Raw genomic sequence first — 15,676 nt, forward strand, 5'->3', positions numbered from 1 at the left:
AAACATAAAACTGTAAAGGTATCCCAGGTCGTCAAATATTGACGCTGTGAATGAGACTCAACAATCAACTATCTTTAAGCCACCAGCCCACAGCATCTTTCCATCTAATTCCATCTAAGATTAGCTCTGATTGGTTGTTTTAGTTCAGGCCCGGTGGATTCTTGTAAATGCCATTAGGAGCACTAGGAGGAACCAGAGGAACCTGATTTCACAGATTATCTGTCTCATGTTCTACTGTCAGGATATAGTGAAAGCTTCAGCAAATATGACAAAAAGTTATTTGCAGCTTTAAAGTAACCCTCCGACTCCTGTTAACAGGTGAGTAGTGTGTTGAGTTTTGGTCTGATGAGAACAGTGATGTTTGACAGCAGCAGTGAGAAATTATCTGCAGTAGCTCCTTCACCAACCGCAGGTGGAGCAGTCCCAGGGCACTCATGACTTCATGTAGGCGGTGGAAGGTGTCCATGATGTTACGCCTGACTCTGAAGCTGTTATGAAGTAAAACTATTTAAAATGATCAAATAATGATGCTTTTGTAAAAGCTCAAGATCATTTCTGTCACCACTCTCCTATTTTTTATGTACCTGACCTTATTTTCACTCTTTGAGGCTGTCCAAGCTGAAAGCCTTTCACTCACCGATCAGCTGGTAGATGCTGATCTTTAAATGGCATTGCTCAACCTGTCAGTCATCTGCCATCTCCATGGGCTTGAAAGTGTATCACCTATACTCAGAGCTGTAGCCAGGATTTTAAAAACTTTTGAGTTCCCCAACACAAGCCCCAGCCCTTTAAGTAATTTAGACCTGACACTACAGAAAGATCTGGATTGTGTTTATTATTATTATTTGGATATATGTTTCTATCCTCACCCTAGCCCTGCAAAAAAGGAAGAATAAAAAAGGCAAAGCTAAGTAGCAGTCAGAAAATAGCACAATATATGATATACTGTATACTTATTAGACAATCTGAAAGGGGCCATTCTGCATTGAGTGGTTTTACTTTTGATACTTTACCTCCAGAAAATATATTTCAAAAACATAAATAAATCAAATACAAAATCAGATCTCTGGATAAGTAAAGGATCAGAGTACTTCTTCAACCACTGCCTTCATGTATATGACACTTAAATGAAACTATACATTTACTCATTCACTGTTAAATGATAGACATAAAAAGGTACTGGCTAGCCCTTATAGGTGAGTTTCTGCATGCATGTGTGAGTTTGTAGGTCCAACAAAAACTTACTGTACGACAAGGCTTGTGTTACCTTAAGCAAAGACAACTTTATTAATGCTCAGGTAGCAAAATTATCTCTAAAATTACATTTGAAACATCTAAACACAAAGTAAACCATTCTGTTGAGAAGTTTCTTGTGTAGGAAGAGGTAAAGCTTAGACACGTAGACAAACGTATCGTCTGCAAACGCTCTCACTCTCCATCTCTTATATCCTATACTAGCAACAAGCATGCAGTCATCTAGGATATCCAGTTCAAACTAAATCCAGTGCCATCTAAAAACTCATTGGACTCTCATCCCAAAGTACATTAAGATTTACCATAAATAATTTATTATATTGAAATATCTCCATGCAAGTAAACAAAGGACAATAGCTTCAGAGGTCTCAAACACATCAAAACAAAGGGGATTACAAGGGAGACCTAGGATCTATGAAAATATATTCAACAGATATACAGATTGAGACAAAAAATATATAAATACATTTACACCTATCTTTGTACATATGTACATCAGCAATATCACCCATGTGAATATCACAAATTATTTAGAAATCTCCTCTACAAGACGCTTCTTTTCAAAATGTGAGCGTCTTTGTGGTAGTTTGGTTAGTTTTAAAGACATGGTACCCTAAGTTTAGGTGTTAGGTACATGCAGTGAATAGCAGCACAGAATGTATTAAACCATAATCTGTAGAATCAGTTGTTAAATGGTAAAGTGCATGATACAGATATTTTCTGATATATATGATAAACTGAAAGAATGCCCTGGGCTATAAAGATACTGGTAACACTTCTAAACATTAAAGGACGATATATGAATATATAAGTTATTTTTCTCCAACTGCCAACATAGTGTGTGACATAAAGTCAAGTAAATATCTGTATCTTAGTCACCCTACCAACAAAAGAACTTGGGGCTAGTGACAGATACTGGTTTTAGCCAGGAATGCTACAATACACATATTCAGAGATCCACTTAATTAAGTTTAATTAAAATGACTAACTGTTGATGTTTTGCAACTAAACTTGGAACAGTCATCAGCATTTTGGGATTTGGGAGAAATAAAAAAAATATTGGTTAGCACCTTATTTAATTGGTCCAATGGCTTCCTAGAAAATTCCTAGAAAGAAACTGATATGCTAGTGTAAATTCTTAGGAAGGCTCCTGGAAACTGTGATTGATCTGGAACAACTATAATTAAAACACAGACAGTGCGCAGTTGGTAGACTTCCAATCAATAATTGCTATTTTAACCGAAAGAGTCTTCAAGTCAGTGCACAGCAGGTCAGGTGAATATGCAGATATATAAAATGTGTCTATAGGCAAGCACCCAATTAAAATATGTGATGAATTAAGTTCCAATTATAAAAAAATATTCATTATGGGTTTAATGGATCTGGCCAGTTTTACATAAAGATATTAGAAGTTCTCTCTTAAAATTCTGAAAGCCTATTTCTGCCAGGAAAAGAAAGAAATGTCAGGAATGACAAATATAAACAATATAAAATGTTTTTTAGATAGAAAGTCAAAATTCTGAAAATCAAAAATGTATGTATGTGTGATTTTACTCTGTCTTGATTATGATAGTAAGTCTAAATTAAGAGATACTAAGTCAGAGATATTTATAGTCCAACATTTGACTTAAAGGGTAAAATAAAGAAAACAACAAAACTTACATTCTCATAATTGTGACTTGGCATCTCATGATTTTGACTTAAAAGTTAAAATTTTGAGCAAGCATCTCATAATTGTGATTTAACATCAGAATTTCGAGTTGCGTTTTCATAATTTTGACATACAACCATATAATGTTGACCAAGTAAAATCCAATTATTAATAATAATAATAATAATAATAATAAGATAACCATGATTATTTTGTCACTCCTAACATAATCTTTTTGTTTTTCTTTTTCTGGTGGAAGTGGGCTTCCATACAGTGGGTTTCCTCTGGAAGTCAGTCACCATTTCCTGTCTTTTACATAAATTGTGTACTTATATACTTATTCAGAATATTCTTTCACATAATTGAGCCTTTCTAAGTCCCGCCCCTTTTTGCTCTGTAGTCCAATAACAGTTGAGCAAGCCTTCGTCAACTTTCTCGTTTCCTGCATTTTGCTACAAAGCAAAACACTAGCTAACCAGCTGGCTAATCTACATTAAATCATTAGCTAGCTAGTTACATCTGAAAGCTAATGTTAGCAAAATGCTAGCAAACTAGCGAGCTAATTTACAGGAATCATTAGTTAGCTAGCATTTTGCTAACATTATTTAATTTAAGATAAGGAGCCTAGCACATAGCATATCTAAGTTGACCAAGGCTTAATCAAATGTTATTGGATCACAGAGCAAAGAGGGGCGGGACTTAGTCAATTACCATCACACTACATTAGTTCTTTCAGGGAAACTTTTAAAGAAACTATTAGGAAATATTGGGACCTATAAAATAAATCTTTAACTGAGGTGCAGTAACATTTCTACCCTGATATGACGTCTTTATGATAAAGAGAATGAATTCCTCAGATTCTAACCATCAAGGTCTCCCTTCAAGCAGACTTTATAAGCAGAATCTACAGTATCTGACAATGATTTAAACAAACCAGATTAATAGTAAATTGAGTACGCTGTGTGGCAGAACTGGCCGTGATGATGATTACAGCTGTAGGGCTCCGTATGTTAACAGTCCTGTTTTGATTGATTGTATAGTCATTAATGAATGATTTCATAAAGAATGACAAGCTGTTACAGTGTCACATATTGACAGACAGCATTTACAATTTGAATACATCTCTTTAAACTATTATAAATTTGTCTTTGATCATTAAAGCGGCATATTTACAGATTTGTAAGCTCATAGTTATTGCATTACATTAGATTCAAAACACATTTAAACCCTGTTTTCCGGTCATAACACAGAGTACTCTGTGTTACTGAAATAAATAATACGTATGATATATAAACAAAGAACAACAATTAACAATTCATTTTTCACATTCGAAAGACAACATTTCTCAGATTTGATATTCCCGTTCAATCAAATAAACCAGAAACAAATCAGACTTTATGCTAGCAATTGCCTTCCCTCAATGAGAAAATAAAAAAATGAGCAGGGCATTTGACATTTCAAACGAACCTATGCGGAGAAGAAAAGCGGACATTTTTATGGATACAATAAGAATCAACAGGCTCTGACAGACGAGTGTTCACTTCTGCAGTGATGGAAGTCTTTGAGGATATAGTGTGACTTCGCTTCTGGAGTGGAATAAAAATCCCCTGTAGGGTTTCACAACCACATTGTACATGCTCTAAAAACTAGTAGGAATATTTATGTACCACAAACCTACCATACCTGGACAAATCTAGACATTAGGCATTACAAAATACAAAGAACTCCTGGATAAAAATAAAGTTGATACCCCAGCCTTAGTATTAGAGCTGGGATAAAAGTCCTGATGCTTTATATTGCATCTTTACTCTACTCCTAACACACTACCACTTAAATACCTCGCCTCCTCTTTGGGACCAGGAGTGAAGCAGGACTACCACCCACCACAGAGTACCTCGTCCGACTTGCTCGGCTGTCGTCTTAAATAATGCCGCCACTGTTGTTGAGTCTATTTGGTCGTTGTCTTTGAGAAGAGGAAAAGCAGCAGTTCATCGCACCACAACGATGCCCCGAAAACACAACACAACATCTGCTCCTTTAAAACCTCGATAAGATTAATCTCACACAAACCTGCTTCATTTTACAAGGATAACTTCCTTATAATCAGCACGCCTTAGGAAGGGGGTGGGGGGGGGGGGGGCAGTTATGGTCTCCCTGTGAAGCTAATTTAAGCTCTTCAGTGCAAGTTCAAATTCGTTTTTTTAACATCCAAACACACCGCGGAACTAAATCAAGTTGTCAAAACGAAATCGACCTTCGGAGGAAATTGTGCTTGTTTGTACACGAGTGGTCGTCGGAAAAGATGCTAGGTGTGGATTTCAGCAACCCAGGGTCCATAAATAAAACCTGCCCTGGACACTGTGTGACCTCCAGAGGAGAAATGTGCGTGTGACATGAATAAATAATAAATATGACATCTGGGGGTATTTACAGAGGCGTGCTATTTACAAAAGGACTCTCCATAAAGCTAACATGAAGCTAGTTTCCAGTACAAAACACAGAAGCTACAGCTGTGATGCTATTGACTTAATTTATAAAAATGTGACTGGATAATGCCCTGGTTCTGTAAGTGTGTGTGTGTGTGTGTGTGTGTGTGTGTGTGTGGTGGGGGGAGGAGGGGGTAAGTCTGAAAATATTCTGAATATCGTACACTGTAAAAGGTTCATCTAACTTTAAATTGTTGAAACTGATTACATCAAAAATTTTAAGTAAAACTAACTCAAGTTTGTATGTCACAAAAACCTTCTTGATTAAGTGGCTTTAGTCATTTTAAGTGACACTGACTTAATTTTGTAATTTTTATTTGTACTGTGAAGACAGAATACCCAGTAAAGAGTACTCAATCAGGAATGTTTCGGTAACTGCCACTTAAAATTACTAGTAAAAGCTGCTTAATCAAGCAACTTAAATTTGTAATGTATTTGTTGAAATAACTAATAGCTTTACAGTGTAATTGGAAAACGCGTTCAACAGCCACATAATTAAATATAAATAGCAATAAGATAATGGAGTTCGTAAAATGTCCTCATCTGCATAAAGACTTCAACTTGTGGCCCTAACTCTGTTTAAACAACTCGACAAAATTGTCATCATCTGTACCACAGCGCTAAACTACACCCTCCCACCCATTTACATCATTGCTTTTATCATTATTACTCTCGACTAGTAGATCTAAAAAAAGACCCGCCTTTCCTCACTGGAAAGGATAGCAGCTAGTGAACATTACAACTTTCACACCTAAAATATGGGGAGTTTCAAAATAAAGGTCCTCACGACAGAAGCAAGCAGTAGTCGGACAAGTTTTTTTTTTTTTTTTGCTTTTCCGTGGTTGCTGTCCTCGGCGCTGTCCTGTGTGAGGGCTTCTAAAGAGTCAGTCATTTCCATCCCTGCTCCTGAAATCAATCCCAAGCTCTGGGTGTGAGCAAACGCCAGAGCAGCTCCATATTGCACTGAGCAGAAAGACGTAATAAAAAAAAAGAAAGGAAAAAAAGAGCAGAGTGGGATCTCTTCTCACAAAAGAGATAAAATGAGTGTGTGAATCGGACCAGTGTCAAATGGTATTTGCAAATAATTCTTACTTGCTAAATTTAGAACTATACTGGTTCTGTTTCTGTTGTTTAATACTTCACTTTACTTGGAATTCCTTGCAAACACCACTTCTAGTGTGCGAGTGTGTTTGTGTGTGTTGTGTTTGTGTGTGTGTGTGTGTGTGTGTGTGTGTGTGTGTGTGTGTGTCTCAGTCGTCTCTGCAGGTCGGCAGGTTGACAAAGGTGAAGATGTTGTACTCGATGAGGCAGGAGAAACACAGGAAGACGGAATAGAAGAAGAGACACGCGAAACCCAGACGCTTGTCCAACGTCCACTTGTTTAGGTGAACTCCGAGGACCTGGACAGACAGACAGACGGGGAGGGAGGAAGGCAGGTGGGTGGAGAGACAGGCAGGTAAACAGATCAATAGACAGATCGAGAACAAACACATGGAGAGAACTCAGGCACAAACTGTCCTGCCTATGGAAGGTGTGATAATAAGACGTTTACTCACAGTCATAAACACAGACGCCAGCAGGAGCCCAACAGAGAATATCAGTCCTTTGCTGTTTAGTTTGATCTGCAACAAGAGAATATGAGACATCACTATAAAGAAAAAGAAGTAGACAGAGAGCAAAACACATTGGGAATTATCCTTTCGTAATTCTCAGAAACTTAAAGCTGCTCCAATAAATACTTTTCCTCTCAGCTCTTTACTTTTTTGGTGGATATTTGAGATGATTTTTAAATGCCAGTTGGGTTTTATTATCTCAAATGTGCAAGATTACTGCACAGCATCTTTTCACTGCGATGTAAACTTGAGAAAATCTGATGTTAATCTTATCTGTTCAGCTGCTAACGTAATGCAAAGACACAGTTAGACACAACTTTTACTTGTTTATTCTTCAGACTGGAGTATGGGTTTCACATTAAAAGGTAATTTTGTCTGATGCACATGGCGTGCATGGTAAGCCATGAAATAACAACATCAAACAAAGGCCAACTGTAGCTCAGTGTCCCTGATCCATGCTGTGGGCTGTAAGCTGGGCTCTACAGATATGCTCGGTTTTAAAGGGTAAATTCACCCAAAATATTACAAAAAACTTATTTTCACTTACCTTTAGCAAAGTCATTATAGTATGTTTGTCTCCTATGTCTTTTGTTAAAGTTGTAAGTAGTTGTAGTATGAATATATGGCAAGGGTATTATTTTTAACATAACTGATAATACAAAAGAATTGGAAATTGCTATTCTATGCGTATTCTATGTTTGTCATTAAACCGGTAGGGGTATAAGAAAATATCGATAGAGCTTGTTCTGTGATATTGTATCGATTCTCATAAACACTGTATCTATTTTTGTGTGTATACCCCCAACTGCTAGATAGCAGTGTAAACTGACAAGCATACAAGCATGTGTATGTGTGTATTAGTGTGCTATGATTTCATAAACTGTGCCAACATCAGGAGGAGGCATGGGGACAATAAACTGTGTGTATCTTTAAAATAAAAAAACGCCACTGCCCCTGAATTTTGCTGCTGCCAACAGTGTTAAAAAAATCTCTCAATTCTCCAATTTTTTCTTATCTCCTTTTAGGATACATATTTAGGACTCATATATTCAGTTTTGACACTACAACTCCCATAATGCTTTGGATAATGCAAACAGACAACAATCAACTATATTAAAGGTCCAGTTAAAAACACCTTGGAATGAGCTGTTTTATCTACAGAGGGAGTGGCTCCTCTTCTGGCGGGAGTCCGCCTTGTTCCTGCAATCCGCAAGAACCAATAAACCAAACACCGACTCTAGGTAGGGACGTTCACGTTTTTTTGCGTGTTTTGCAGCCACCATAGTTTCTCCTTCGTGCTTGAAAACAGGTGAAGCGAGGGAGCTATCGCTAGATTCCACTAAATCCTAAACACTGAACCTTTGATGCTGAAAGTGAAAACAGTCAAAGTTTGACCCCGAGAAGAAGAGGTGATGAGGAGTGACCTACTTACATCAGAGCCATAGTTGATTGCCAGAGTCTTCAGGGCCCAGGGGAGACCAAGCCCCACCAAGATGTCAAACACGTTACTGCCAATGGAGTTGGACACTGCCATGTCTCCCATTCCTGAACAGACATGCAGAGACAAAGTTGAAAAGCAGCAGTAAAAGAGGGAACAGGAAAAGAGAAGTACAGAGAGACAGCATGAAAGGGAAAGTGAGTGGGCAACGGGGAGACAGGAAGGTACACGGAGGGTGTGCAGGAGTGTGTGAGGGGGGAGGCTGCGACAGGTTGAGATAGAGGTAGGCTGATACGGGCCAGATCAGCAGAGCTATCTGTCCGACTGACGTCCCACAGAAACAACGAAGCACCAGCAGCTACAAAGCAAAGGACGGACGACTTAACTGCGGTGGCGGTGTGCGTCTCCCGGCGAGCCCCCACACACAGACAGACAGAGCCGTTTAAATATTTGATGACAGGAGCAAGAATAAACACAGATGAAAGGATGGAGGAAGGGAGCCCGTCGGGCTGTCTTCCCTCGCCAGCCCCCCCCCTTCCTCTTTTACTGCCTTGCCACAGGGACAGAAGAGGGACAGCGGAAAAAGATGACAGGCCCAAAATCTTAACCTCCCCCACTCCTCTCCACACCCATTTCTATCTCTGTCATCTCCTCCCCTCTTTGATAGTGGCTTCACTTTGATGCTGTTGTTTGGCTTCCATCGGGCTGTAGGTGTGTGTGTTTGTGTTAAATGAGGCTCGGTAGCCTGTCATTTTGTGTGTGTGTGTGTGTGTGTGTGTGTGTGTTTACCTTGTCGTGCCACTATTAGGCTGGCCATGCAGTCAGGGACGCTGGTGCCGGCTGCCAGGAAGGTGATGCCCATGATGACATCTGGGATACCAAGTGTGAAACCTATCACTGTTACCTGACCGACAGACAAAGACAGAGACAGACTATTACTGCTCGTATTTTGGCAGTTGTGCGTGCCCTTGTGCAACCTTGGCGTGTGCACCAGAGAAACAAAACAGGGACCCATTCGCACAAAAACACACAACTGTCCAGAGGGAAACATTAGTTAGCCTGAAACATGTCTCCAAATGAATGCTAATGTTGTTCTGTGTCTACTGAATCTGTAAATAAGCCTGACATGTTCACCATATCAACTTTATCAGGCGCTAATATGACGGTGTTGTACTGACAACTTGTTACAACTATCACCCCGGTGGCAAAAAAAAATCAGTTAAAGCAACTTTAAAGCCAACACTCACTAGCTAATGCTAATAACGCTATGTGTCTGCTCAGTGTGTAAACATTTAGTGGTTAGCCAACTTTAAAATGCCAGCACACATTTTGACTTATTACAGTCTTGAAAGGTTCATATGGCTAACATGTTGGCAGACATTGCTAATTTACACATCCAGGAGCTACGGAGCAACATTGGCATTTATTCGGAGTCATGTTTCTGGCCACCTGATGAATGTTAGTCCAATATCCCCTCTCTTTTTAACTCTCCACCAACTTTTGAGGACAATATTGTCTTGTTAGCTACTAAATTGGATCCCCAGCTGGTTGCTAACTGCCGTTTGGTGCTGGAGTACGGTGGGTTTTTAGGGCTTTTTAAAAATACAGAAAACTCCTGCTGCCTGCTGACGCTGAAAACAAGCGTGATAGTAGTGGTTAGAGTGAACCAAAACAATAACACTGTGGGCCATAAAATCTGAACATGACCTGAAAGATGCTAAAAAAACTCCATATAGCTAAGGAGATGTCCAGTGTTGGGGACAACCATTGACTGTAAAGGTGGAAGACATGTCTCCACTGTACTAAAAATAGGCCAAGCTTGCGCTGGTGACGTAATTTGGAGCCGGAGTCTGTGCAGTAGTGTTCGGGGTTAGAGCTGCAGTATGGAGGTCCCGCCCATTAATTCAAACTAAACTTATCAGAAAACGAACAACTGAACATTCATACATAGAAACCATCTTTTGGAACTATTTACTCTTGGTGTGGATTGTTTTAATCCGTCCCATCTGCTAACTAGGAGGGGGCTTGGTTTATGAGCTATACTGCAACTAGCCACCAGGGGGCGACCGATATGTTTCGGCTTCACTTTTGGGGAGTTATGTCGTCCATCTTTATATACAGTCAATGGAGATAACGGATGCTGTAAATGTCAACATGCTAATGTCAGCAGTTATTACCCATAGTCTGTTGACTAATATTGATTTCTTTAAGAAAAAAAGTTGCTTTACTTTATTCTATTTCTTTTGACTTACTCTAAAGCATGGAGGTAGTTTTAGCTTACCAGATACCACTGCTGCTTTCTGTTATCCCTAATCACACTCTTAATGTTACTTCATTTGTATATTTTTTAGCATTCCTCAGGGCTGCAAACAAAAAGAATAAAGATGGTACTGATTTTGTTTGCAATTTTTTGAGCATGTTTTCTGGCTGCACTACTGTCAATGTGCTACTAAATTGCTGTACCTTCTCTTCCTCGCTCCAGTTTGGTTCTTTTTTCATTCCACTGCAGCTCCTTTAGCCATATAAAGAAGATGAAACTATTCTCATTCTTCTTTATTCATTTATTTATTTAACATGTTAAATGGGGCGGCAGTAGCTCAGTGTGTAGGGACTTGGCTTGGGCCGAGGTGCCCTTGAGCAAGGCAACCTAACCCCAAGAAACTGCTCATGGGTGCTGCTAATGTGGCGAGCCCATCACTCCACCATCTCTCTCCCTGTCGCATGTCCACAAGTGCATGAAGTGTGTATTTCAGCCTGTGTGTGTGTGTAAGAATAAAAAAGAGTGAAAAGAAGAATTTCCCCAATAGGGGATTAATAATATATATCTTAATTGCTACTGGAGACATTAAAATGTAACACCAATAGAGCCACACAGGCTGTAGCAGAATAGCATATCATTAAGAAGTGTCAAGGGTGAAGTGCTTTTTTTAAAATATGTGTCAGTTTGCCTCTCTCACCATCCAGACCATGATGTAGGAGAAACCCGCGATCCACAGGGTGGAGGCAAAGAAGGACAGCATGAACCAGTTGTCCCAGCGAGGTGTGGAGCAGTTGGGGACGGTGAAGTACAGCAGCAGGCACAGAGGCCAGGCCAGAAGCCACTTCAGCTTATTACACACACCGGCTGCAAACACACAGGGCAAGACACAGCGTCAGATACATGGGCTGTGTGGACAGGGAGGAAGGGTACAGACAGATTATTATGTCTTCTCATGCTATAAACGTCCTCTAAAATCTATGATAAACACTGTCATCCACACATAACAATAGTGTGTCTATGAATGCATTTGAATTTGATGCAGATGGAATTCATGCATTGTTACGGTATCTGATATGCAGGATGTACATACAAAGTGCAACACAGATGAACAAATGAATGGATGAATGCAGTGTTTCAAAAAGGCAAGATGCAGGCCTATGATCAATCACATAAGGGTGGAATTCAGAAACAGATAAAAAAAATGATAAAAACTACTAAACTTGATAAATTGTCCTCAAACTTCCACTTTTGATCCAAACGCAAACGATTTGATAAGAATTACTCTTGCATCATCTCGCAGACGATCAACAATAAATGCTCACACTAGTGACTGAAAGATAAATAGCAAACAGAGTTGTGGTTTTGCTTTTAATCAATTTAAATAAGATAACAGCAAATCTATCAATTCACTTTAAACTTTTTGTGATTACATTTTTGTGATTTCACCCTTTTTATTTATTATTTTAAGCCTTTATCTGTGTTATATGCTCTGATTACTACACCAGAGAGTCTGCTGGTTAAGTGGAAACAGAGCATGCTGTGTCAAAATAAAATAGGCTAACTTTACCAAATGCTAAGCGCTACAATGCTCCCGTATCAAAGCAATAGTTCAATCTTTTTTTTTTTTTTATGAATCTTTTTATTGGAGGATCAAGGATGTTACATTTTACAGGAAGTGAAACAGTTCTCCAGTTTAATTTTATCTTAAACAAATATATACAATATATTATATATATACACCCCCCCCAAGGAACGAAAACATTGCTTAGTAATACCCCCCTCCCAACACAGTCGTCCCATCCTTCCATATTTTGACAGCATTCTGGGAAAACAGCTTTTTTTCCCCATTTTGTTTGTTACACAGTTCTTCAGAACAGTTTAAGGATCTACACACTGAGGTTCTCAGTAATCTTAACCAGTGCACCTCAAGCTACAGCCTCTGTCTGTAGAACGCCTTAAACCTAACCCTAACCATAATCCTGGGAACACAGAATCTTGGGAACATAGCCCTGGGAACATAGGACCTTGTGAACAGAGGATCTTGGGAATAGAGGACCTTTGGAAAATAGGACCCTGGGAACATAGGACCCTTTGTCATGTATAAACCTGGGGAACATAGGAATGACCTCGTAAAGATACAGAAATGTAAAAATATAATTAGAAATTGTGGGCCGGTACTCTTGGAAAAAGGGCAATTAACTGGATTTCCAAAAAAAATGTGAATGTACAGTATTTCTTTAACCAAAGTGAAACAAAACTAATAATTTTCATTAACAGAGTGATAACACATTCCACACAGATGCATCTGCAGCAGGTACCTGGACACTGGAAGGGTACAAGCGGTCCCTCTCTGTCCTCTTCTTCTTCCTCTTCGTCATTCTCGTTGTTCTCATTGTCCTCGGTCTCCGTCTCGTTGCCCGCCTCTCGATCGTCATGGCGAACACTGACACCCCTCTCGGCCCCGGACAGCCCATTTTCTATGCCACGCCTACTTCCTCCTTTGACTGGAACATCCGAGTCACCGTTGGTCAAAGTCCGTGTGTTGATGAGACGCTGCCTCTGTATCACACACAGTTACACAAACAGTGTGGGTTTATGTTTTTGGAATAATGGGCCAACAGATAAATGGACTTTTGGTCCTTTGGGACGTTTTTCGGACTATTGGGGATTCGGAATAATGGGAATGGAATGATAGCTGGTGAGTTGTCAGAGTCTCCTGTTAAACTTTTAATCACATCATATTATTGCTTTAAGCTTGTAACCTTAAAGCCTTGAATTGAGACATCCAAGATTAACGGTCTGTGAAGCAGCTCATACTGTCTGTTAAGCTAATATTAACGTCAACATTGTCAGATGTGACTTACTAGCAGTTTGTCATTATTAAAATGAATGAGCAGCTGTTCATGCAAACATGTTAAAAATAAAATGATGCGTCTATCTGCAAAGGATTCTATCTATGTAGACAGAGAAACAAGTGCATTCTGAGTAGTGTGATCATAGGCTGCCATTATGAAATCAAAAATCTTTCCTATGAGGGTGCGTTTTTTCTCAAAACACAGCACGGGACCTGCAAAAAAGAGAGCACATGTATACTGTAGTAGAACAAATTTGAGGTGGACTACAGTGAAGTGAAGGGCTGAGATCTGTTGCAACAGCTTCACATTTCATTTACATTTGTAAAATAGCAAATCAGATGCAGTCATTTGTTGGATCGGGTTTCTAAATCATGTCGTGACAAGTCCTTGAGAAAAGTATAAAAACACCTAATTCCTAGAATCTTCAATGGTGGAGCTGATTTGTAGGCCAGGGACTCTGTGCAGCTCCAGATTACCTTGTTAAAGAAGCTGTCTGAAACTCTTTTTCTTCCCTGCAGAAAAACACACTGCAGCTTGCTTCAAATTGAAAATGGCAGCAATCTTTTTTTCCCCTCTTTTTTCAGTCAAACGTGCAGGTGTACTGTGCCTGAGGGAATCCTTACCTCGGTGATGAGCATTCGTGAGGCCATGGTGAGGCGGGTTCTTGGGGAGAAGTGGCTGGTGATCATGATCCTCATGCCGGCCTCGGAGAAAGACAGCTGGTGGGGGTATGCTGACAGCAGCTCGTCCACCATCAGCACCGACGGCTTCCTGTGGTGGTTTGCTATAGGACGGACACACATGCATGTAATCACACAATATACACATGCACCTATGACCGCATGAGAACACATCCATCTACTATGTTCTATACCTTTGCTAGAATGTATAGATTAGTAGCACACAATAATACAATCCTAATTATTTAAGGAGCAGGAAGACATTTAAGCCAAGTTCACACTGGATGATTTTAGCCCTGATTTTCCTCTTGTCCATCATTTTTGGAGATCGCAGACAAAAGCCTCCAGATCAGAAATCTGCGCTCGCTCCAGTGAGGACTGTTGCTATGTGTGAACTGTTCAGAGACGTGATCTGAGGACTCAAAGTTTGTCGATGCCTCACAGACGCCCAAAATATATCTAGCAGGCAAACTATCTGGTTGTGTCGGGGAGCTCCAGCCAATGAGAGCAGACATGGGATTACCTCTCTCCATCACCAAACAGGAAGCAGCAAACTGTTAGTTGGTAGAAGTTACTTTGGTACCAGCTGAAAAAACTCAAATACTGTCAGTGTTATAAGTCTGTGTTCAATTCGGCCTTTATCTTTATCATTCCCATGGTCTTCTTCCACTGAAACAGCACAGCTAACCAACAGAGGCTATTAGTGAGCTGAGACAACAAAATACAGTGTCATCTTAATGGATTATGTTATTATTGATGACCAACTGACAAGAAGACAGTTGACATGACACCCTTTAACTTGTGTTTCTAGAGTTATGTGTTTTAATGGACACAGGAGGAATTGTTAAATAGTCATATTTCTTTAAGGGAGTTTGGTGCAGGGAGCTTTTAGTGGAATTGCTTATATGTATAATTTTTAACGCTTTTGTTTTTTAACAACAAAATGAATCTTATCTTAGCCTGAAATATTTTCACCAGCGCCTTTAAAACTCACTAATTAACATTTGTCATTTAAGATGGAGTTGTGTTGAAACTATTTCTCGCCCAACATTACTGCCCAATACTTCTGTATACCTTTCTTCAGTAGAACAGCGGTAGCATCACAGCCATCGTCTAGTTCAGCGTTATTGGCCGCTCCGTTCCTCAAAGTGGACGAGTTCTTTTTCCGCCTCTCCAGAAACCGAACAACATGGGAGTTCATCCTGAAACAGACGTCAGGTAAAATTCAATTCACCTTTGTGTACAACATATACATGCTTTGTTGAGCTGCTGATGAACTGTGTTTTCATATTTATCTGCCATACATATCTAATGTAGTTTTACATTTTTCATCAACATGAAATACCACTACTGTGACATTACACTGAAATGCTTTAACAGGTTAACACTATATCCACCATTAACAAGATTTTCTGTTATTTAAGATTGTTATAAAAACA

The 15,676-nt window shown here is 39.5% G+C and overlaps 1 protein-coding gene across 1 annotated transcript in view; it reads right to left on the reverse strand.

Moving 5' to 3' along the window:
- Nucleotides 1-1,258: 1,258 nt before the first annotated feature.
- Nucleotides 1,259-15,676, reverse strand: part of LOC127376595 (sodium/potassium/calcium exchanger 3-like) — a 95,585-nt gene continuing 81,167 nt past the window's right edge. The window contains exons 10-17 of the mRNA XM_051423633.1: nt 15,312-15,439; nt 14,181-14,341; nt 13,021-13,261; nt 11,400-11,566; nt 9,232-9,346; nt 8,437-8,549; nt 6,948-7,013; nt 1,259-6,791 (exon numbers count right to left, since the gene is read on the reverse strand). Coding sequence (XP_051279593.1) covers nt 6,642-6,791; nt 6,948-7,013; nt 8,437-8,549; nt 9,232-9,346; nt 11,400-11,566; nt 13,021-13,261; nt 14,181-14,341; nt 15,312-15,439 — 1,141 coding nt within the window. The 3' untranslated portion in view covers nt 1,259-6,641. The remainder of the gene's footprint in view (nt 6,792-6,947; nt 7,014-8,436; nt 8,550-9,231; nt 9,347-11,399; nt 11,567-13,020; nt 13,262-14,180; nt 14,342-15,311; nt 15,440-15,676) is intronic.

This window comes from Dicentrarchus labrax, unplaced genomic scaffold, assembly GCF_905237075.1.
Source record: "Dicentrarchus labrax unplaced genomic scaffold, dlabrax2021, whole genome shotgun sequence".
NCBI classification, from domain to species: Eukaryota; Metazoa; Chordata; class Actinopteri; family Moronidae; genus Dicentrarchus; species Dicentrarchus labrax.